Here is a 19,228-nt window from a genome sequence, read left to right on the forward strand (position 1 = left end):
GTTAAGATGGACCAAATGTTGAAGCAGGAACTGGACTTGGAGCTGGAAGAGTCATTGTATTAGACGGGACAGCATGACAATCTTGAAATACATTGAAAATGATGCGCCCGATACAAGACGTTTGTATAGCGAACCGAAGTGTCATTGATTAGAGAGGCCTCCAAGCGGAGGTTCGTGAATTCACTAGAGAATCCCACAGACCATGTCAATCAATCAATCAATCAATCAATTTTTTTTTTATATAGCGCCAAATCACAACAAACAGTTGCCCCAAGGCGCTTTATATTGTAAGGCAAGGCCATACAATAATTATGTAAAACCCCAACGGTCAAAACGACCCCCTGTGAGCAAGCACTTGGCTACAGTGGGAAGGAAAAACTCCCTTTTAACAGGAAGAAACCTCCAGCAGAACCAGGCTCAGGGAGGGGCAGTCTTCTGCTGGGACTGGTTGGGGCTGAGGGAGAGAACCAGGAAAAAGACATGCTGTGGAGGGGAGCAGAGATCGATCACTAATGATTAAATGCAGAGTGGTGCATACAGAGCAAAAAGAGAAAGAAACAGTGCATCATGGGAACCCCCCAGCAGTCTACGTCTATAGCAGCATAACTAAGGGATGGTTCAGGGTCACCTGATCCAGCCCTAACTATAAGCTTTAGCAAAAGGAAAGTTTTAAGCCTAATCTTAAAGTAGAGAGGGTGTCTGTCTCCCTGATCTGAATTGGGAGCTGGTTCCACAGGAGAGGAGCCTGAAAGCTGAAGGCTCTGCCTCCCATTCTACTCTTACAAACCCTAGGAACTACAAGTAAGCCTGCAGTCTGAGAGCGAAGCGCTCTATTGGGGTGATATGGTACTACGAGGTCCCTAAGATAAGATGGGACCTGATTATTCAAAACCTATAAGTAAGAAGAAGAATTTTAAATTCTATTCTAGAATTAACAGGAAGCCAATGAAGAGAGGCCAATATGGGTGAGATATGCTCTCTCCTTCTAGTCCCCGTCAGTACTCTAGCTGCAGCATTTTGAATTAACTGAAGGCTTTTTAGGGAACTTTTAGGACAACCTGATAATAATGAATTACAATAGTCCAGCCTAGAGGAAATAAATGCATGAATTAGTTTTTCAGCATCACTCTGAGACAAGACCTTTCTGATTTTAGAGATATTGCGTAAATGCAAAAAAGCAGTCCTACATATTTGTTTAATATGCGCTTTGAATGACATATCCTGATCAAAATGACTCCAAGATTTCTCACAGTATTACTAGAGGTCAGGGTAATGCCATCCAGAGTAAGGATCTGGTTAGACACCATGTTTCTAAGATTTGTGGGCCAAGTACAATAACTTCAGTTTTATCTGAGTTTAAAAGCAGGAAATTAGAGGTCATCCATGTCTTTATGTCTGTAAGACAATCCTGCAGTTTAGCTAATTGGTGTGTGTCCTCTGGCTTCATGGATAGATAAAGCTGGGTATCATCTGAGTAACAATGAAAATTTAAGCAATACCGTCTAATAATACTGCCTAAGGGAAGCATGTATAAAGTGAATAAAATTGGTCCTAGCACAGAACCTTGTGGAACTCCATAATTAACTTTAGTCTGTGAAGAAGATTCCCCATTTACATGAACAAATTGTAATCTATTAGACAAATATGATTCAAACCACCGCAGCGCAGTGCCTTTAATACCTATGGCATGCTCTAATCTCTGTAATAAAATTTTATGGTCAACAGTATCAAAAGCAGCACTGAGGTCTAACAGAACAAGCACAGAGATGAGTCCACTGTCCGAGGCCATAAGAAGATCATTTGTAACCTTCACTAATGCTGTTTCTGTACTATGATGAATTCTAAAACCTGACTGAAACTCTTCAAATAGACCATTCCTCTGCAGATGATTAGTTAGCTGTTTTACAACTACCCTTTCAAGAATTTTTGAGAGAAAAGGAAGGTTGGAGATTGGCCTATAATTAGCTAAGATAGCTGGGTCAAGTGATGACTTTTTAAGTAATGGTTTAATTACTGCCACCTTAAAAGCCTGTGGTACATAGCCAACTAACAAAGATAGATTGATCATATTTAAGATCGAAGCATTAAATAATGGTAGGGCTTCCTTGAGCAGCCTGGTAGGAATGGGGTCTAATAAACATGTTGATGGTTTGGATGAAGTAACTAATGAAAATAACTCAGACAGAACAATCGGAGAGAAAGAGTCTAACCAAATACCAGCATCACTGAAAGCAGCCAAAGATAACGATACGTCTTTGGGATGGTTATGAGTAATTTTTTCTCTAATAGTTAAAATTTTGTTAGCAAAGAAAGTCATGAAGTCATTACTAGTTAAAGTTAATGGAATACTCAGCTCAATAGAGCTCTGACTCTTTGTCAGCCTGGCTACAGTGCTGAAAAGAAACCTGGGGTTGTTCTTATTTTCTTCAATTAGTGATGAGTAGAAAGATGTCCTAGCTTTATGGAGGGCTTTTTTATAGAGCAACAGACTCTTTTTCCAGGCTAAGTGAAGATCTTCTAAATTAGTGAGACGCCATTTCCTCTCCAACTTACGGGTTATCTGCTTTAAGCTACGAGTTTGTGAGTTATACCACGGAGTCAGGCACTTCTGATTTAAAGCTCTCTTTTTTAGAGGAGCTACAGCATCCAAAGTTGTCTTCAATGAGGATGTAAACTATTGACGAGATACTCTATCTCACTTACAGAGTTTAGGTAGCTACTCTGCACTGTGTTGGTATATGGCATTAGAGAACATAAAGAAGGAATCATATCCTTAAACAAGAGGTTTGATGGCAGAGAAGCTTATGAGATGTGAGAACTGGATTGAAGGACCCTCGTTCCTACTGAGACCCTGCGAGGAGTGGCCTGTCAGGACAGACAAATCAAATTCTTTGCCAGGAGATGATCCAGAGATTAAAGGAAATGCTGTGTCTTTTGTCATCAGAATTGAAAAGGATAAATCTGCTTTGGGCAAGTTCATTGCGTATTATTCTGACTGGCACCGTTTAAAGAAGGAGGTAGCATGGTTCACTCATCGCAAAAGGATCCTGCTGGACTTGAGCCACAAAGAGCAGAACTGCAAAGACAAACAGTGCATCAGATGGCAAACAGCAAGGTGCCATAGCTCAAGAGATGAAGAAGTACAGAGACAGCCTGAAAGATTTCACTGTCAGTGTGGAAGATTTGACAAATGCTGAACATGGTTTGATTTGCTACAGTCAACAGCTGAAATATGGAGAGGAGATCAAGACCCTGCTGCAAGGAAAGAACCAAGTCAGAAAGAGCAGCCACATATACAAGCTGGATCCATACCTTGATGAAGGAGTGTTGAGAGTTGGAGGAAGGTTATGTCGTGCGGCGATGCCAGAGGAGGCTAAGCATCCAGCCATCTTGCACAAAGACCTCAAGATTTCCAGTCTTATTCTCCAACATACTCACCATCAGGTCAGACACTGTGGACGGAACCATGTTCCGGCTAAGCTCAGACAGAAGTATTGGATTCCGCATACAAACTCTACCATAAGAAAGATGATCTCAAATTGCTACACCTGTCGCAGGCTGTACACAAAAGCTGGTGAACAAAAGATGGCAGATTTGCCAGCGCAGAGGCTGATACCAGACAACCCACCCTTTACATTTACTGGGATTGATTATTTTGGGCCATTCCAAGTGAAAAGAGGACGAGCCATGGTAAAGAGATATGGTGTCTTGTTTACTTGTTTGACCATGAGAGCGGTCCATATAGAGGTTGCACACTGTCTAGACACCGATGCGTGCATCAACGGCATTGCGCTGCTTCATCAGTAGAAGAGGGCAGGTGTCTGTTAGCCGATCGGACAATGTAACAAATTTCATTGGCACAGAAGAGAGTTGCGAGAAGCTATACAGAACATCAGTGACTCCAAGATCAAAGAAGAAATGCTGAAAGGAGGAATTGAATGGAACTTTAATCCACCTGGTGCCTCCCACCAAGGAGGCATCTGGGAACGGCAGATAAGGACGGTAAGGAAGGTGCTTGGAGCTTTGCTGAAGCAACAAGTTTTGGATGATGATGGATTACACATACTGTTGTGTGAAGTTGAGTCCATAATCAACAGCAGACCCTTGACAAAGATGTCAGAAGATCCAAATGATCTCGAACCAGTCACTCCAAACCATCTACTGCTGATGAAAGCAAAGCCTGTGGTACCACAAAGGATCTTTGAGAGGAGTGATGTGTATGGGAGAAGATGTTGGAGACAGATTCAATACCTGTCTGACCTGTTCTGGCACAGATGGACCACAGAGTACTTGCCCCTGCTGCAAGAACGTCAGCGCTGGTCCAAGGTGAAAAGAAACTTTGCAGTGAATGACATTGTTCTAATTGTGGATCCTTCTGGTCCACAAAGCTCTTGGATGCTAGGCCGCATCATCAAGACAATGCTGGGCCCACCCTTGGCTACGCGTAAGACTGTAATGCCAAGATTATGTAACATTAATATACGTATGGTGTTATTTCATGCAGTGCTTGGTTGTATCAAACATCAGAAAATGAGTAAATTAGATAGCCGCTAACGCTACAAACACAGCTTACCCGTTTATCTCATGAGCATCCACCGTGGCTTCTTCAACGGAGTGTTATAGTCCAATAATTTCTCTGGGTAAAGATCCAGTGGTGTGGGTTTTTTCTCCATGAAATGATAAGAACAGACATCGGGATGTTTGGGTGGATTTTTCAAATTCAGCGCCTTTAGCGAGCACCGGAGATCCTCGTCTTTCAGTGGAGGAGAGAACAAGTTAAATGCTGGACCACAGCACTCAGATCTCTGCTTTCTATGTTCAAAACATTGTTCTGAAAGCGATAGTTTCCTCTTTTTCCAGTTATTGTGGCTCCCACGAACTGAACAATTAATGCTGCTCATGTTCAGGCACCTCTAGCGTACTGTGTTCTCACATAGCTAATCATCAGACGCAGTGACAAACAGGAAGTTGTTTGACAAAATGGAGCCGACCACCCTGACTTCCTGAATAAGGTGAATACGTGACATTTACACAATCAGGGTAATTAACAACATATACAAGAAACACAGTTACTACATAATATTATAGGAGTTAGCTTCTAAAAACCTAAATATTCATACAGGAGAAGATTGTAGTATACGTATACCTAGTCTGCAGACTTGTAAAACTAAATTATAGCTAGTAGGCTAAGAAGACAAAATACATATTCTATATGCTATCTAATGGAAACCCCAAACTGTTAACTATCTATTAAAGAACCTATAAACTGAAGAATAATTAAAAATCTACACCATGTAAAATAAAAATGTAATCATGAAATAAGCTAACTATAGCTACATGAGCTACCATTAAATTAGCCGGGAATAAGCCAACTGTACCTTGCTTGCTAGCATTTGCGCCGCCATTTCTCGTAATCAGCATGAATAAGCTAATACTTGGTACCAGTGGAAAGACTGATGTTTTGTCTACAAACAACCACAAGCTCGACCGGATCCAGCCGTCCTAGTGATCAGTAGAGAAAACATCCCAGTGTCTGTGGTGTGTGCACTTTTTCTGACTCACTCATTCCTGCAAGTGTGAAAGTAACGATTTCTAAAACATAGCAAAGGTGAGTTAGCCGTTCAGTGTCATTGGTTCTAGAGTGGGAAAATACTTACTTACTTGAGTAGAAAATGTCAGTGTGTTATGTCTTACTGTTTAATTGCTGCACGCATTTATCTCTGATGCGAAAATGTGCCGGTTGTGGATCACTGAAGCAGCAGCCTCGTGTCTGTAGTTGTGATCCATGTGGACTTTGGGCTCATCTCAACATCACGAATGGGCATGAATGTGGGGGCTTTTACTTTTTAATTCAGGAGAAATCTCACCTCCACACTTCATTTTTTGCTCGTAAAAACGTATAACGGCGCTTTTCGAAACTAAGTAAATTCTCATTTAATAAGTATAATTTATATCATTTTGTGTTCAGAACACATTCTCGGGCACAGTGTGTATCATTCTGCATAAGAAGGGCTCCAGCCAGATACCAGGAATGAACCCAAAGTGACAGAGTGTCGTGATCCAGAACCGGCAACAGTGATCCATTTCTGGCAAATGTTTGCAACACACATAATGTGGCTTCACACTTTAAGTAGAAGCGCTGCTCCACCCAGACTTTTTCACCTAAATAACATCCAAATACCCAATACAACAATACACAATTAAAGGACGTTCAGTTGCATTATGGCTCCGTATAGCGGGACTTTAAAAAAGGTGATCCAGAACTGGGCAACCGTCTGTATATATAACAACAAATGTCAACAAAACTGTGTATTAACATTAGCTTCCCAAACAGAACAGAACCGACTATGTTGTTAGCTATGATAAACGGTGCTTCAGCCGGCTTGATAAGCTAACATTAGCTGTTAGGTTTAACTAATTATACCCCAGTCCTCCATTTTTATCACTAATATAATAATATTAAAAAAAGAACAAGAAAAAGTTAAAGCGTGCTGAAATGTATATGGAGACATGATATAAGTACCTTAGTGAAAGGATATATAGGTGAAACCGCTCCCGGCTAAAGATAGCTTGGGGCTCATGGCTGCAGTGGCATGTAGGCCAGGTTAGCCTTTAACTAGCTCGATGGAGAGGGTTTTTGAGAGGGTTATGTTTTTGTCTGACTGTGAAGCACTTTGGTCACCTGTCATCTGGGCTGTGGAAAGGGCTATATAAATAACCTTTGATTAACTGATTGATCGATTGATATCTACCTATTACTTCCTCATCACCTCTGTTCCCTTCACCAACATGCCCATTGAAGTCCGCTCCTATCACCACTCTTTCATGCTTGGGTTCACTCTCCACCACCTCATCTAACTCACTCCAGAAATGTTCTCTCTCCTTCATCTCACAACCTACCTGTGGGGCATATGCACTGATGATATTCCTTAATTCCATAACTTCTGACTCGTCACCCTGTCAGACACTCGCTTAACCTCCAACACACTCTTAACATACTCTTAACATACTCTTCTTTTAAAATGACCCAACACCATTTGTCTTCCTGTCCTCATGATCATGACAACACTGAGTGGTTTTAACAGCCTTTATTGCAGTCAAGGACTGGCAATAAAGGCTTGGGTCATACACAGTTAGACAGTCCAGAGAAAGCAGAGTCCAGATATGACAGGTGTTACTCAAAATTGCATCCAGGGAGCGGGTTGGGAACACAATGATTCAGATATCTGGCAGCAATTTTTCAGAAAGGAAGAGCAAGTGGATTATCAGTTCCCAGGGAAAACAGTCAGTAACACAAAGTCCAAAACTACTGACAGTCTCCTTTAGATGACTGACAAACGAGAGGTCAACGTACTCAGCAGGGGCCAAAAAACAGCATCAACTGAAACCCTGGAATACTCATGAGAGAACACTGTAAATATGAGAAGAACACAAGAAAGCGTGATGGAACCAGAACAATCTGGCAGAGGACATGTGGAATGAGATGCCTCCTAAAGGATGCTCATCTTTTAATGGCAGAAGCTTGCAAGCAGAATAACTTAGAGAATTAAAACCATCACCAGGATCATAAGCGAACTACAACAAGGATGATGACAAAGGACCAAAATAATGAGGACATTATTGTTAAACTATGATAACATCGGGGACATGTGATTGAATTCAAAAGGCACTGAGGAAAAAGACACAAACTCCAGGAAATAAAATAAAAAAAGCCATCAGGAAGCATCAACTGAAAATAAACTAAAGAGACACCAGTGTGCTGCTCCGTGCGCTGTGGGACAATTAAACACAGAGACAGCACCGGACAAAACACAACAAGCAAAGCAGAGAGTATAGATTCACTGCACGGGAGCAAAATAACTTCCTTGGTGTTATTACAGCATCTGCCCAGGGGATGTTGTCTGAGATTCCCTTTTACACATGGACCTGCAGGAGTTATCTTGACCTCTGCCAGTGAAGTTGGGCGGAGGTTATGTTTCTGCCCCTGTTTGTTTATTTGCAAACAGCCTGTAACCCACAGTTTTTCATATGTCATTTTGGGATTCTTACAGAGGATTCATATCCTGATAGGCAAGAACTAATTCAATTTTCAAGGTCATTGTTAGAGTAATTATGCGCCTGACTGTGTATCATAATATAATCATAATAGCATTGTATTATCACCAGCGCAACTTATATATATTATATTGTCACAACGTATATTATCGTTTGTTCTGCATCACATGTCACATGCATGCATGTATCTTAGGTCAAAGTCATGAAAAATCTTGGATCATTGGAAAAATTCCCATCTTTAACACTGAAGGATTTTTCAAAAATTCATACCTCTGTCAAAAAAGATCATATTTCTTTCATATTTGACAGCATTACGTAGGATGGTATCCATTATCAACTTTCAAAGTTTGATCTGGATCTGATCCAGAGTCCAGATTTTGTGGCCATTTAATGTATATTTTACATTATATCTTAATCAAACATCAGTGCCACTGCACCTGCGTTCTGTGGGACTTTTAAGGAGAAGCTCAAGACACATTTGTTCAGGCTTTTAACTAGGTTAGTGTTCTTGCTGTTTTACTATCTGTGTTTTTTATTTCTGTGTTTCTCAAATTCCTGTAAAGCACTTTGTGATTTTTTTCTTGAAAGGTGCTATACAAATAAACTTTATTTACTTACTGACTAAAATGTGGGATTGTCCCAGGACACCTGGTTGACTTCGGCGTAGCTGGAGAACCATGCGTTGGCATGCTAGCTACTTAGTTTTCCAGCTGATGGTAACATCTTATGGTTTGGAAGCTCATCAAGCTGAAAGTCTGATTGAAAAACTGTCAGTCAAAAATAAGAAGGACACGCCCACTCACAGACTGATGGAGTGTCCGTGATCCAGTTTCAAAGATCGGACTCTGCTTTTAAATTGTCAAAAGAAGGTTTCATGATTTATCTTGAATTCTAAGAACTTGGAGCACCAAGAGGTCACACTCAGGTCTTTCTTCAGCCCCAGAGCACCATCCCAGATGTCTTCTTATGGTTACTGAGTGGAAGCAAGAGACTGGCTTACGTCAGGATCCCTGCCTACTCTGTCCTGTTCTCACTGGTGGAGGAACAGAGGGGGCAGGACTGCGGCAAGATCAGCACCCTCTACATGAAGGTAGCTAACTGTCTTTGGACCTAAATCCACTGGTGGTGGCTTTTGATGGAAATGGTTTGTGTGTTCAGTCTCCAGGAGGACCATCAGGTGAGATCTTTGCCAAGCTGGAAGTCTACCTGTGGCTCGGTCTGGCCAAATACAGCAAGAAGTCCTCAAGTCTCTGCCTGAGGAGTTCTTGCCAGTCTATGAGGAGGAGTTGGAGTACGACAAGAACCTGGTTCCTGTAAAAACCAGGAACATTCCCACCAGCCTGTCCTGCCAAGGTGAGTGTTGTTGTGTTTCTGACGAACTGTCAGAATCAAATCCAGACTGTGGTGGGTAGTTCCTGGTTTTCCAAAAAGGTCTCCCTGCCAAGTACGAGCCAGGACCTGATATCTAACAGGATCAGGTGGACTCTGAGTGGCACAGCTGGTGTGTGACAGCAAACAACAGGAAAGTGGATCATCTTCATGAAACTTAAACCTCAGGTTCTGTGCAAATGACCCAGACAGGGAGGTGCAGTCTGTCCACATCCAGCAGGGGGCATGATTTCTGTATCTCTGAGGATCAGATCCAGTTTGGTTTTGCCAACAGGTGCTGAAGCTTGTGGTCAGGTGAAGGTCTGTCTGTTGTTCTCTATTTGCAGACAGCAGGTACTTCCAGCTGCGATGTCACCTGTACCAGGGGCGTGGCCTGATTGCTGCTGATGACGATGGTCTATCGGATCCCTTTGCCAAGGTCCTCTTCTCCACACAGTGCCAGGTCACCAGGGTAGGTCAAACCTGCCAGTCAGAGTTCTCGGAACAGACTTCCCGCTTCTGCTTATTTTAGGGAGGGTTAAACATGACAAAATGTGTCACTCAGCTCCGACACACAGCTCCACCCACTTCGCTCCACCATGCTGAGCTTTGAAGTTATTTCCTGATAAAGGTTTAACTCTCAATAAATAAAAACGTATGTCTGATACGGGCCCCGAATAGGGTTACATCACCCTCATGTACTTCTCTGCCACTCCAGACTTGCTCATACAAAACCACAACTCTTCACACCTCTGGGGTGCCGTGCAGTTTTAGCTGCTGTAGCTCCCCGTTCCCCCTCCAGCTGGCGGCGGCACAACTACATGTTGCTGCGGCCCCCCCACACTCACATCGCCTCAATTTGGAAAACAGACTGTTTCAAGTTTAGTGCACATAAACAATGTCAAATGTATATGTGTTGTCTTTAATTCTGATGTGTGCCATTATTACAGTAAACTAGTAATAATTGTGGATTAATTGCTGTATCTTGTCTGTGGTAATTGGAGTGTGGATGTAATCTCGTTGTTGTTGCACTCATGTAATGACAGTGACAATAAATCTCATCCATCCATCCATCTTTCTCAGCCTGAAACCATAATTCTGTTCACAGATCTTCACCTGTTTTCTAAGCCTAGCTTCTACTCAGTGGTGGGCACAGACAACCAAAAAATTAACTTCGATAACAGATAATTGAAAAGTTATCTTTGATAAAGATAAACCACCCAAAAATGTATCGGAAGTTACAGATAACCGATAAATTCCAGTGTTGCCTCTGGTACATTTGTAACTACTAACAAGCTGAATTTGAGTTTTAACACCGAAATAATGAGTCAGCACTTCTATGTTTGAACATGCTGCCCCCTGCTGGAAGCTACACAGGTATAGCACAGAAGCACCCTGCAAGCATCCACAAAGCCAACTCTCTACCAATCACAATGCTCCGGTCAGGCGAGGTCTTGAAAATTAAAGTCATACTGACTTATGGTTTGGTGTGAATACTGATAGAATAACTCCATTAATGTCAATTCTGTCATTTGTACAAAGTTAAAATACAACATATATCTTTTAATGTTGAATAATGCACTAATTCTGAGGTTTTGTAACAAACAGACAGATCGCAAAGGATTCTGGGTAAAAGTGCCTATCGGATTATCAGAAGTGTGTCCACCACTGCTTCTACTACAACTAACATAACTTCATGCTGTGGCTGATCAACTTTATGCCTCACCCTTGTTCTTAAAAATAGGAACCAGCACACTTTGTCTCCACTCTTCAGGCGTCCTCTCACTTTCCAAGATTTTATTAAACAATCTGGTTAGAAACTCCACTACCACCTTTCCTAAATATTTCAATGTCTCCACCGGAATGTTATCTGGACGAACTGTCTTTCCACTCTTCATCATCCATCTGTTTCTCTCATTTTCTTCATTCATCAGCTCCTCAAAATATTCCCTCCACCTTCTCAACACACTCTCCTCACTTGTCAGCACATTACCATGGGCATCTTTTACCACCCTAACCTGCTGCACATCATCTCCAGCTCTGTCCCTTTGTCTGGCCAATCGGTACAAGTCCTTTTCTCCTTCCTTACTGTTCAACTTCTTGTACAACTTGCTAAATGCCTTTTCCTTAGCTTTTGCCATTTCTCTTTTTGCCTTATGCTGCATGTCCTTGTACTCCTGTCTACTTTCTTCATATCCAGAACATCAAGTCATCCGGTTCTGGGGGCCGTGTCCTGCTGCTGACCCTGTGCTCCCTGTTTGTTTGTCAGTATTTTAAAACTTGTTTAAACATATATTCTGAAGCAGTTCATCAGTTTAATGTGGATGTGATTTGTCAGAACTTCACTGCACTTTGCACTTTATTGTCGCAATGAAAATCACGCTGCTGTGGATCGTTTTTTGCTGATCAGCACACAAGGTGGCAACACTTCCTCACCGACACCAGAGATCACCTTCTCTCACTTCGCTCACCTGGTGGGGTTCCTTCAGTCTGTCTGCATGCGGACTGACAGGAAATCTGATGGCCTCTTAAATGTCTGGGGAAGAGGAAACAGTCTGGCTCAAGGGGAGGCGCGAGGCACCGACCTTGGAGACGCCACAGCAGATTTCTGCTGCCTGTCATCACTCTAACGTCCGAGCAACAAACGCGATGAACTTGTGCTAAGAGCCAAACATGACTGTGAATTTAAACAGAGCAATCTTGTGTTTTTGATGGAAACATGGCTTAAAGATCATCATGGTACCCCGAGCCTGTCAGCGCAGACAGGGACGCGCGCACCACCCACCGCGCACTAATCCATTGGAGGGGGTCTGTGTTTGTTTCTGGATAACAGCTGGACCACACAATACAGCACAGGAGTGTGACTGTGAGATACTGACTATCTTTTAGGGCCTTTTATCTTCCGCGGGAGTTCAGACGGATCACCGTCATCCCAGTCCAAAGGACGACGCCGCAGGAGAGAGAGGAGCAGACAGCTGTAATCATGTACTCAGCCACTCTGCTGACCAGCACGTCCTCGTCCTGGGGGACTTTAACTCCTGCAGTCTGACTGCTTGCTCACTCTACAGCAATATGTAGACTGTCCCACACATCTACATCAGAGGCTTGATTGTTGCTATGGCAACATCCCAGAGGCTTATAAAGCGGGATGCAGACCGCCTCGTGGAAAATTTGACCACAGTGTGATTCATTCATTCATTCATCTTCTACCACTTAGTCCAGTTAAGGGTCACGGGACAATGTGATTCATCTTTTGCCTGAATACAAGACTGTGGTCAAAAGAATTAAAACAGTTCATAAGCAGATTCAGATGTGGTCCGAGAAAAGTAAAGAACAACTCAGAGACTGATGGAACAAACTGGGACATTTTCTTTGAATCCTGTCAGTGATGGAGATGAACTCACTGACACCATCACATCTTACATGAAGTTCTGTGAGGACAATGTGCCAGAAACTAAGACTGTGAAAATATTCCCAAATAACAAACAACTGAAAGTCTGTCTTCATGGAAAGAAGGTGGCCTTCTGCTCTGCTAAAGTTCAGTTAATGCAGTAAAAAAGGAGACAGCTGAGAGGGAACATCATGAAGGCAAAAACTGAGTACAAGAATGAAGTAGAAAGTAAATGTTTCAGACGGATGACTCTCTGCTTGGGCCATGATACAGACACAAATTACAGAACAATTCACAAAACGAATATACAACCCCTGGCAATAATTATGGAATCACCGGCCTCGGAGGATGTTCATTCAGTTGTTTAATTTTGTAGAAAAAAAGCAGATCACAGACATGACAAAACTAAAGTCATTTCAAATGGAAACTTTCTGGCTTTAAGAAACACTATAAGAAATCGGGAAAAATAATTGTGGCAGTCAGTAACGGTTACTTTTTTAGACCAAGTAGAGGAAATAAATATGGAATCACTCAATTCTGAGGAATAAATTATGGAATCACCCTGTAAATTTTCATCCCCAAAACTAACACCTGCATCAAATCAGATCTGCTTGTTAGTCTTCATCTAAAAAGGAGTGATTACACCTTGGAGAGCTGTTGCACCAAGTGGACTGACATGAATCATGGCTCCAACATGAGAGATGTCAATGGAAACAAATGAGAGGATTATCAAACTCTTAAAAGAGGGTAAATCATCACACAGTGTTGCAAAAGATGTTGGTTGTTCACAGTCAGCTGTGTCTAAACTCTGGACCAAATACAAACAACATGGGAAGATTGTTAAAGGCAAACATACTGGTAGACCAAGGAAGACATCAAAGTGTCAAGACAGAAAACTTAAAGCAATATGTCTCAAAAATTGAAAATGCACAACAAAACAAATGAGGAACGAATGGGAGGAAACTGGAGGAAACTGGAGTCAACGTCTGTGACAGAACTGTAAGAAACTGCCTAAAGGAAATGGGATTTACATACAGAAAAGCTAAATGAAAGCCATCATTAACACCTAAACAGAAAAAAACAAGGTTACAATGGGCTAAGGAAAAGCAATCGTGGACTGTGGATGACTGGATGAAAGTCATATTCAGTGATGAATCTCGAATCTGCATTGGGCAAGGTGATGATGCTGGAACTTTTGTTTGGTGCCGTTCCAATGAGATTTATAAAGATGACTGCCTGAAGAGAACATGTAAATTTCCACAGTCATTGATGATATGGGGCTGCATGTCAGGTAAAGGCAATGGGGAGATGGCTGTCATTACATTATCAATAAATGCACAAGATTACGTTGATATTGTGGACGCTTTTCTTATCCCATCAATTGAAAGGATGTTTGGGGATGATGAAATCATTTTTCAAGATGATAATGCATCTTGCCATAGAGGAAAAACTGTGAAAACATTCCTTGCAAAAAAACACATAGGGTCAATGTCATGGCCTGCAAATAGTCCGGATCTTAATCCAATTGAAAATCTTTGGTGGAAGTTGAAGAAAATGGTCCATGACAAGGCTCCAACCTGCAAAGCTGATCTGGCAACAGCAATCAGAGAAAGTTGGAGCCAGATTGATGAAGAGTACTGTTTGTCACTCATTAAGTCCATGGCTCAGAGACTGCAAGCTGTTATAAAAGCCAGAGGTGGTGCAACAAAATACTAGTGATGTGTTGGAGCGTTCTTTTGTTTTTCATGATTCCATCATTTATTCCTCAGAATTGAGTATTCCATATTTTTTTCTCTCTGCTTGGTCTAAAAAAGTAACCGTTACTGACTGCCACAATTTTTTTTCCTGATTTCTTATAGTGTTTCTTAACGCCAGAAAGTTGCCATTTGAAATGACTTTAGTTTTGTGTCATGTCTGTGATCTGCTTTTTTTCTACAAAATTAAACAACTCAATGAACATCCTACGAGGCCGGTGATTCCATAATTTTTGCCAGGGGTTGTACAGGAAAAGCTGTTGGTGCACAAGACAGGAGGGTCTCCAGCATAAATACCACACCCATGTCTGGATGGAGCTGCACCTTAAACAGAGAGAAAAAACAGAATCAGGCATCAGAAAGACAAGAAATACAGTATAATTTGTCAGCATTAAACAACAAGAAAACAGAGAAATACTAAGGTGATCACTGGCCACTAGCCCTAAACTTCACTAAAAGACCCAGAATTTAGGTAAAGTTGAGGCCACGGCCCGCTCTGTTTAGTAACAAAATTAATTTAAAAGAGTAAAAAGCATAGAACAAAATTATGCCAGTATGCTAGCCATACGAAAGGGAAAATAAGTGCGTCTTAAGTCTGGACTTGAAAGTCTCCACAGAATGTGACTGTTTTATTGAAGCAGGGAGATCATTCCACAGAACAGGGGCACAATAAGAGAAAGCTCTGTGACCTACAGACTTTTTATTCACCCAAGGGACACAAAGTAGTCCTGCACCCTGAGAACGCAAAGCCCAGGCCGGTACGTAGGGTTTAATTTAGTCAGCTTGCCAGACCGTGAACAATAGACTAGTAGCAGAACCTTAAATTCTGATCTCACTGGGACAGGAAGCCAGTGAAGAGACGCCAAATTGGGTGTAATGTGGTCGAACCTTCTGCTTTGTGTCAAAAGTCTGGCTGCAGCATTTTGAACCAATTGGAGACCCCTAATGCTGGACTGTGGTAACCTGAAAATAGAATATTGCAGGATTCCAATCTAGAAGAGATAAACACATGGATCAGGGTCTCACCATCAGCCAAAGACAGAATGGGACAAATCGTTGCTATATTTCGCAAGTGGAAGAAAGCAGTCCTCATAATATTTCTAATGTGAAGCCAAAGGACAATGTAGAATCAAAAATTACCCCAAGGTTCCTCACTTTGTCAGTGTGATGTATGACACACGAGCCTAGGCTAAGCAATTAACTGGTCAAATTGATTGCCGATATCTCACTGGACCAAGAACCATCATTTCAGTCTTATCAGAGTTTAAAAGCAGGAAGTTTCTAGACATCCAACTTCTCACTGATGCAAGGCAATCTTCTAAGGATTTTATGTGAACGAGATTACCAGCAGTTATCGGCATGTATAACTGAGTATCATCAGCATAGCAGTGAAAGGTAATCCCAAAACGCTGCAATATGTGCCCAAGGGGTGCTATATAAAGGGATAAAAGTAGGAGGGGGCCTAAGACGGACCCCTGTGGAACCCCCAAATTTCATGTCACTAAGGTTTAGGTAGTGTTACTGTACAAACACAGTGAGAACGACTGGTCAAGTATGACGTCAGCCATGCAAGGGCACTCCCAGTAATCCCAAAATGATTTTCCAGCCGATCAAGTAGAATATGATGATCCACTGTATCAAATGCAGCACTGAGATCTAACAGCAGCAGAACCGTAGTGGTGTCTGAATCCATTGCAAGCAGAAGATCATTCACCACTTTAGTGAGAGCTGTCTCTGTGGAATGATATTTTCTAAAAGCAGACTGCAGTGGCTCAAAGAGATTATTTTCAGTAAGATAGTCCACCACCTGCCGTGGACACCACTTTTTCAGAATTTTACAGCAAAATGATAGATTTGATATGGGCTGATAGTTTTTCAATACACTAGGGTCAAGATTAGGTTTCTTAAGTAATGGTTTAATCACTGCAGATTTGAAACATTTAGGAACAGATCCAGAAGTTAAAGAAAGATTAATAATTTCCAGCACAGTCGGCCCAAGAGGGGGCCACAGGTCCTTAAACAGTTTTGTTGGTATAGGATCAAATAAACAGGTTGTGCTTTTTGTAGACGTTACGAGTTCATCAGCATGCCTAGTGAGATTACTATCAAATTCTGTAATCTAGGTAATACCTCAGTAGTGGTGCCCACCTCAATAGGGTTTTTTGTTGATCAAATCAGAGTAATAGGTCCACTTTGTAGCCAGTAGTGCATGCTTATAGTCTAAGATAGCATCACGCCACGCAAGGTGGAATACTTCTAATTTTGAACTACGCCAATTCCATTCTAGACCTCTTGCTTTATGCTTGAGGTCACGCAAGTAATCACTGAACCAAGGTGACAGTGATTGGGGGGGCATGGTTTTAATAAAGGCGACACAATCATGTGGAATGTAATTTTGAGCACTGAGTTTAAACTATCCACAAGACTCTCTATTGACTGGGTATTTGCCAGATGTAAAGCTAAGACATCAGGCAGTCTAGCTTGGAGTTCAGTCTTAGTTGAGGAGTTGATGCATCGCCGTAGTGATGAATAAGGTTGTTGTTCCACAAAACACTGCAGCAAACTTAGTGAGTGATCAGAGACCACTGACGTAAGAGGCATGATGTCAATATTCGTGACAGCAATACCATGTGCAAGAACCAAATCCAGGGTATTTCCACGAATGTGCGTTGAGTCCTGAATGCATTGATGAAATCCTAATGCATCCACAATTCCATAAATGATTTGCAGAAGGGATCAGAAGACTTATTTATATGAAACCTTAAGTCACTAAGATCAGAATGTTATCTGCACTCATTGACAAGTTAGAGATGAACGCACCAAATTCATCTAAGAATTCAGAATATGGCCCAGAAGGCCTATATACAGTGACAAAGTAATACGACTGATTTTTATTCTTCTGACCTTGGCAATGCGTAATAACCTGAGCAAAGCGGAGAATCAGATGCTCAAACAAGCTATATTTGTGACCCCCAACAGCTAATAAGCTAAACCTAGATTTATAAATAAGACTGTAGCGGCCCGCTTGTAATAATAAAGCAAGATGCAGAGAGCTTCGACTGGTGCAGCTTTAATTTCTCTCCTCCCTTTTTTTTCACCACTGACATTTGACACTGTGAAAACTATGAAATGGACACACAAAAATACATAAATTTCCATAGCACCATATTTCACAAATATTGCATAGAATTATATTCACATTTTAAACTTAACACCAGTCTCTTTTAATGAACTGAAATAATGCATTTCAAATGAAATTAACCCTTCAAACCAGAGTTACAGCTCTTGTTGAAATAAGAACAATAAATGAAATAAATCCCTCATTTTTATGAATAAATCTTCATCTCCTCCTACCTCCTTCTGCTTCCAAGGGAGCTAAGTTTGAGCTCCGTTTGCTAGCAGCCTATCCTCCACACACATCTCACAGGGACAGTCCTTACATGCGACATAAACGATACAGAACACAGATCAAACAACAATAAAATACCTTTCTTAGGTTTTAATACATAACACGATAAGTAATTAATTTGTTCACATGTTTTACCAGCTCGTGCGTGACGTGAACATGAAGTTGCGACAAGACAGGAGCATAATGTCTAACGTCGGCAGCACAGGAAGTAAAAGAAGAAGAAAACGGTGGTCTTCAAAATAAAAGCACCAAGCTGTAGCGTGTCAGAACTTCATCATTTGCCATAAACAAAATTAACTTTACTACTACTTTACAAGAGCAAACCCCCCGCCTTGCTTCGCATCATGAGGGACGTGACTAAATGTATATGCTGGGGGCAGGCCTCATTTAAGAGGAGGACAGCTGTAGGTTTAAGCCAGGTTTCACATATCCCAATCATATCTAAGTGATGATCAATAATGAGATCATTAACAGCAATGATTTGAGGATAGTGATCTCATGTTAATGAGACCAGGACTATGGACCTCAGTGGGGTGGACAGTGGACTGTTTGGGTTTAGTGGTGGTCCATAATAGTATATATAAGATGCCCTAGAAGTAGGTTTGGGTTTGAGACATTCCACACAAGTTGTAAGTAACAGACACAAAATCTTTGAGATTGCTGGAACAGCCAACGGGCCATCCTCAATTTCAACATCATCCAATATAGTAATGGGTATTAAGTTTGCAAAGCATATCCCTCTATGATTTTTATGGACATGTCTACGGAAGCAGGCCACAGTCTCAACTTGTTGAATTTCCCTCCGTGGAGGATAAACTGCACTATCACCATAGTGGATTTTCTGCACTAATTTCCCCACTAAGCTAATGGATTCCACACCCACATTTGTCATAAGCCTTGCAGGGGCTCTAATCACCTGCTCCGTGGCCTGCTATAAATTCCTAATATTACCCTCCCTGTTGAACTCTATCTATGTTCACAGACAAGATGACGGCGCCTTCCCCAGTAGGGTGGAGGCCATCCAGCATCAGGAAGCCACGGCGGCCCCAGAATGAAGGCCAGTTATCAAAAAAGCTAAAGCCTTGCTGTCTACAAAATTGCGCCAGCCACCTATTTAATGATGTCAGCCTGCTAAATGCTTCATCATTACCCCGGGAGGGGAGCAAACCAGAGACTATTAATCAATGCCGACACATCTTTCTGGCAAGCTCACAAGTCATCTCTATGTCTATTTTTGTGACCTCTGAGTGC

The 19,228-nt window shown here is 41.7% G+C and overlaps 1 protein-coding gene across 1 annotated transcript in view; it reads left to right on the forward strand.

Annotated features, from left to right (window-relative positions):
• The window catches only part of fer1l4 (fer-1 like family member 4), a 293,664-nt gene that overhangs the window by 103,251 nt on the left and 171,185 nt on the right, over window positions 1–19,228 (forward strand). Inside the window, 4 exon segments of the mRNA XM_034164544.1 lie at window positions 8,993–9,145; window positions 9,214–9,301; window positions 9,304–9,408; window positions 9,771–9,895. Of these exon segments, the coding sequence (XP_034020435.1) occupies window positions 8,993–9,145; window positions 9,214–9,301; window positions 9,304–9,408; window positions 9,771–9,895 (471 nt within the window).

This window comes from Thalassophryne amazonica, chromosome 3 (assembly GCF_902500255.1).
Source record: "Thalassophryne amazonica chromosome 3, fThaAma1.1, whole genome shotgun sequence".
Classification (NCBI taxonomy): Eukaryota; Metazoa; Chordata; class Actinopteri; order Batrachoidiformes; family Batrachoididae; genus Thalassophryne; species Thalassophryne amazonica.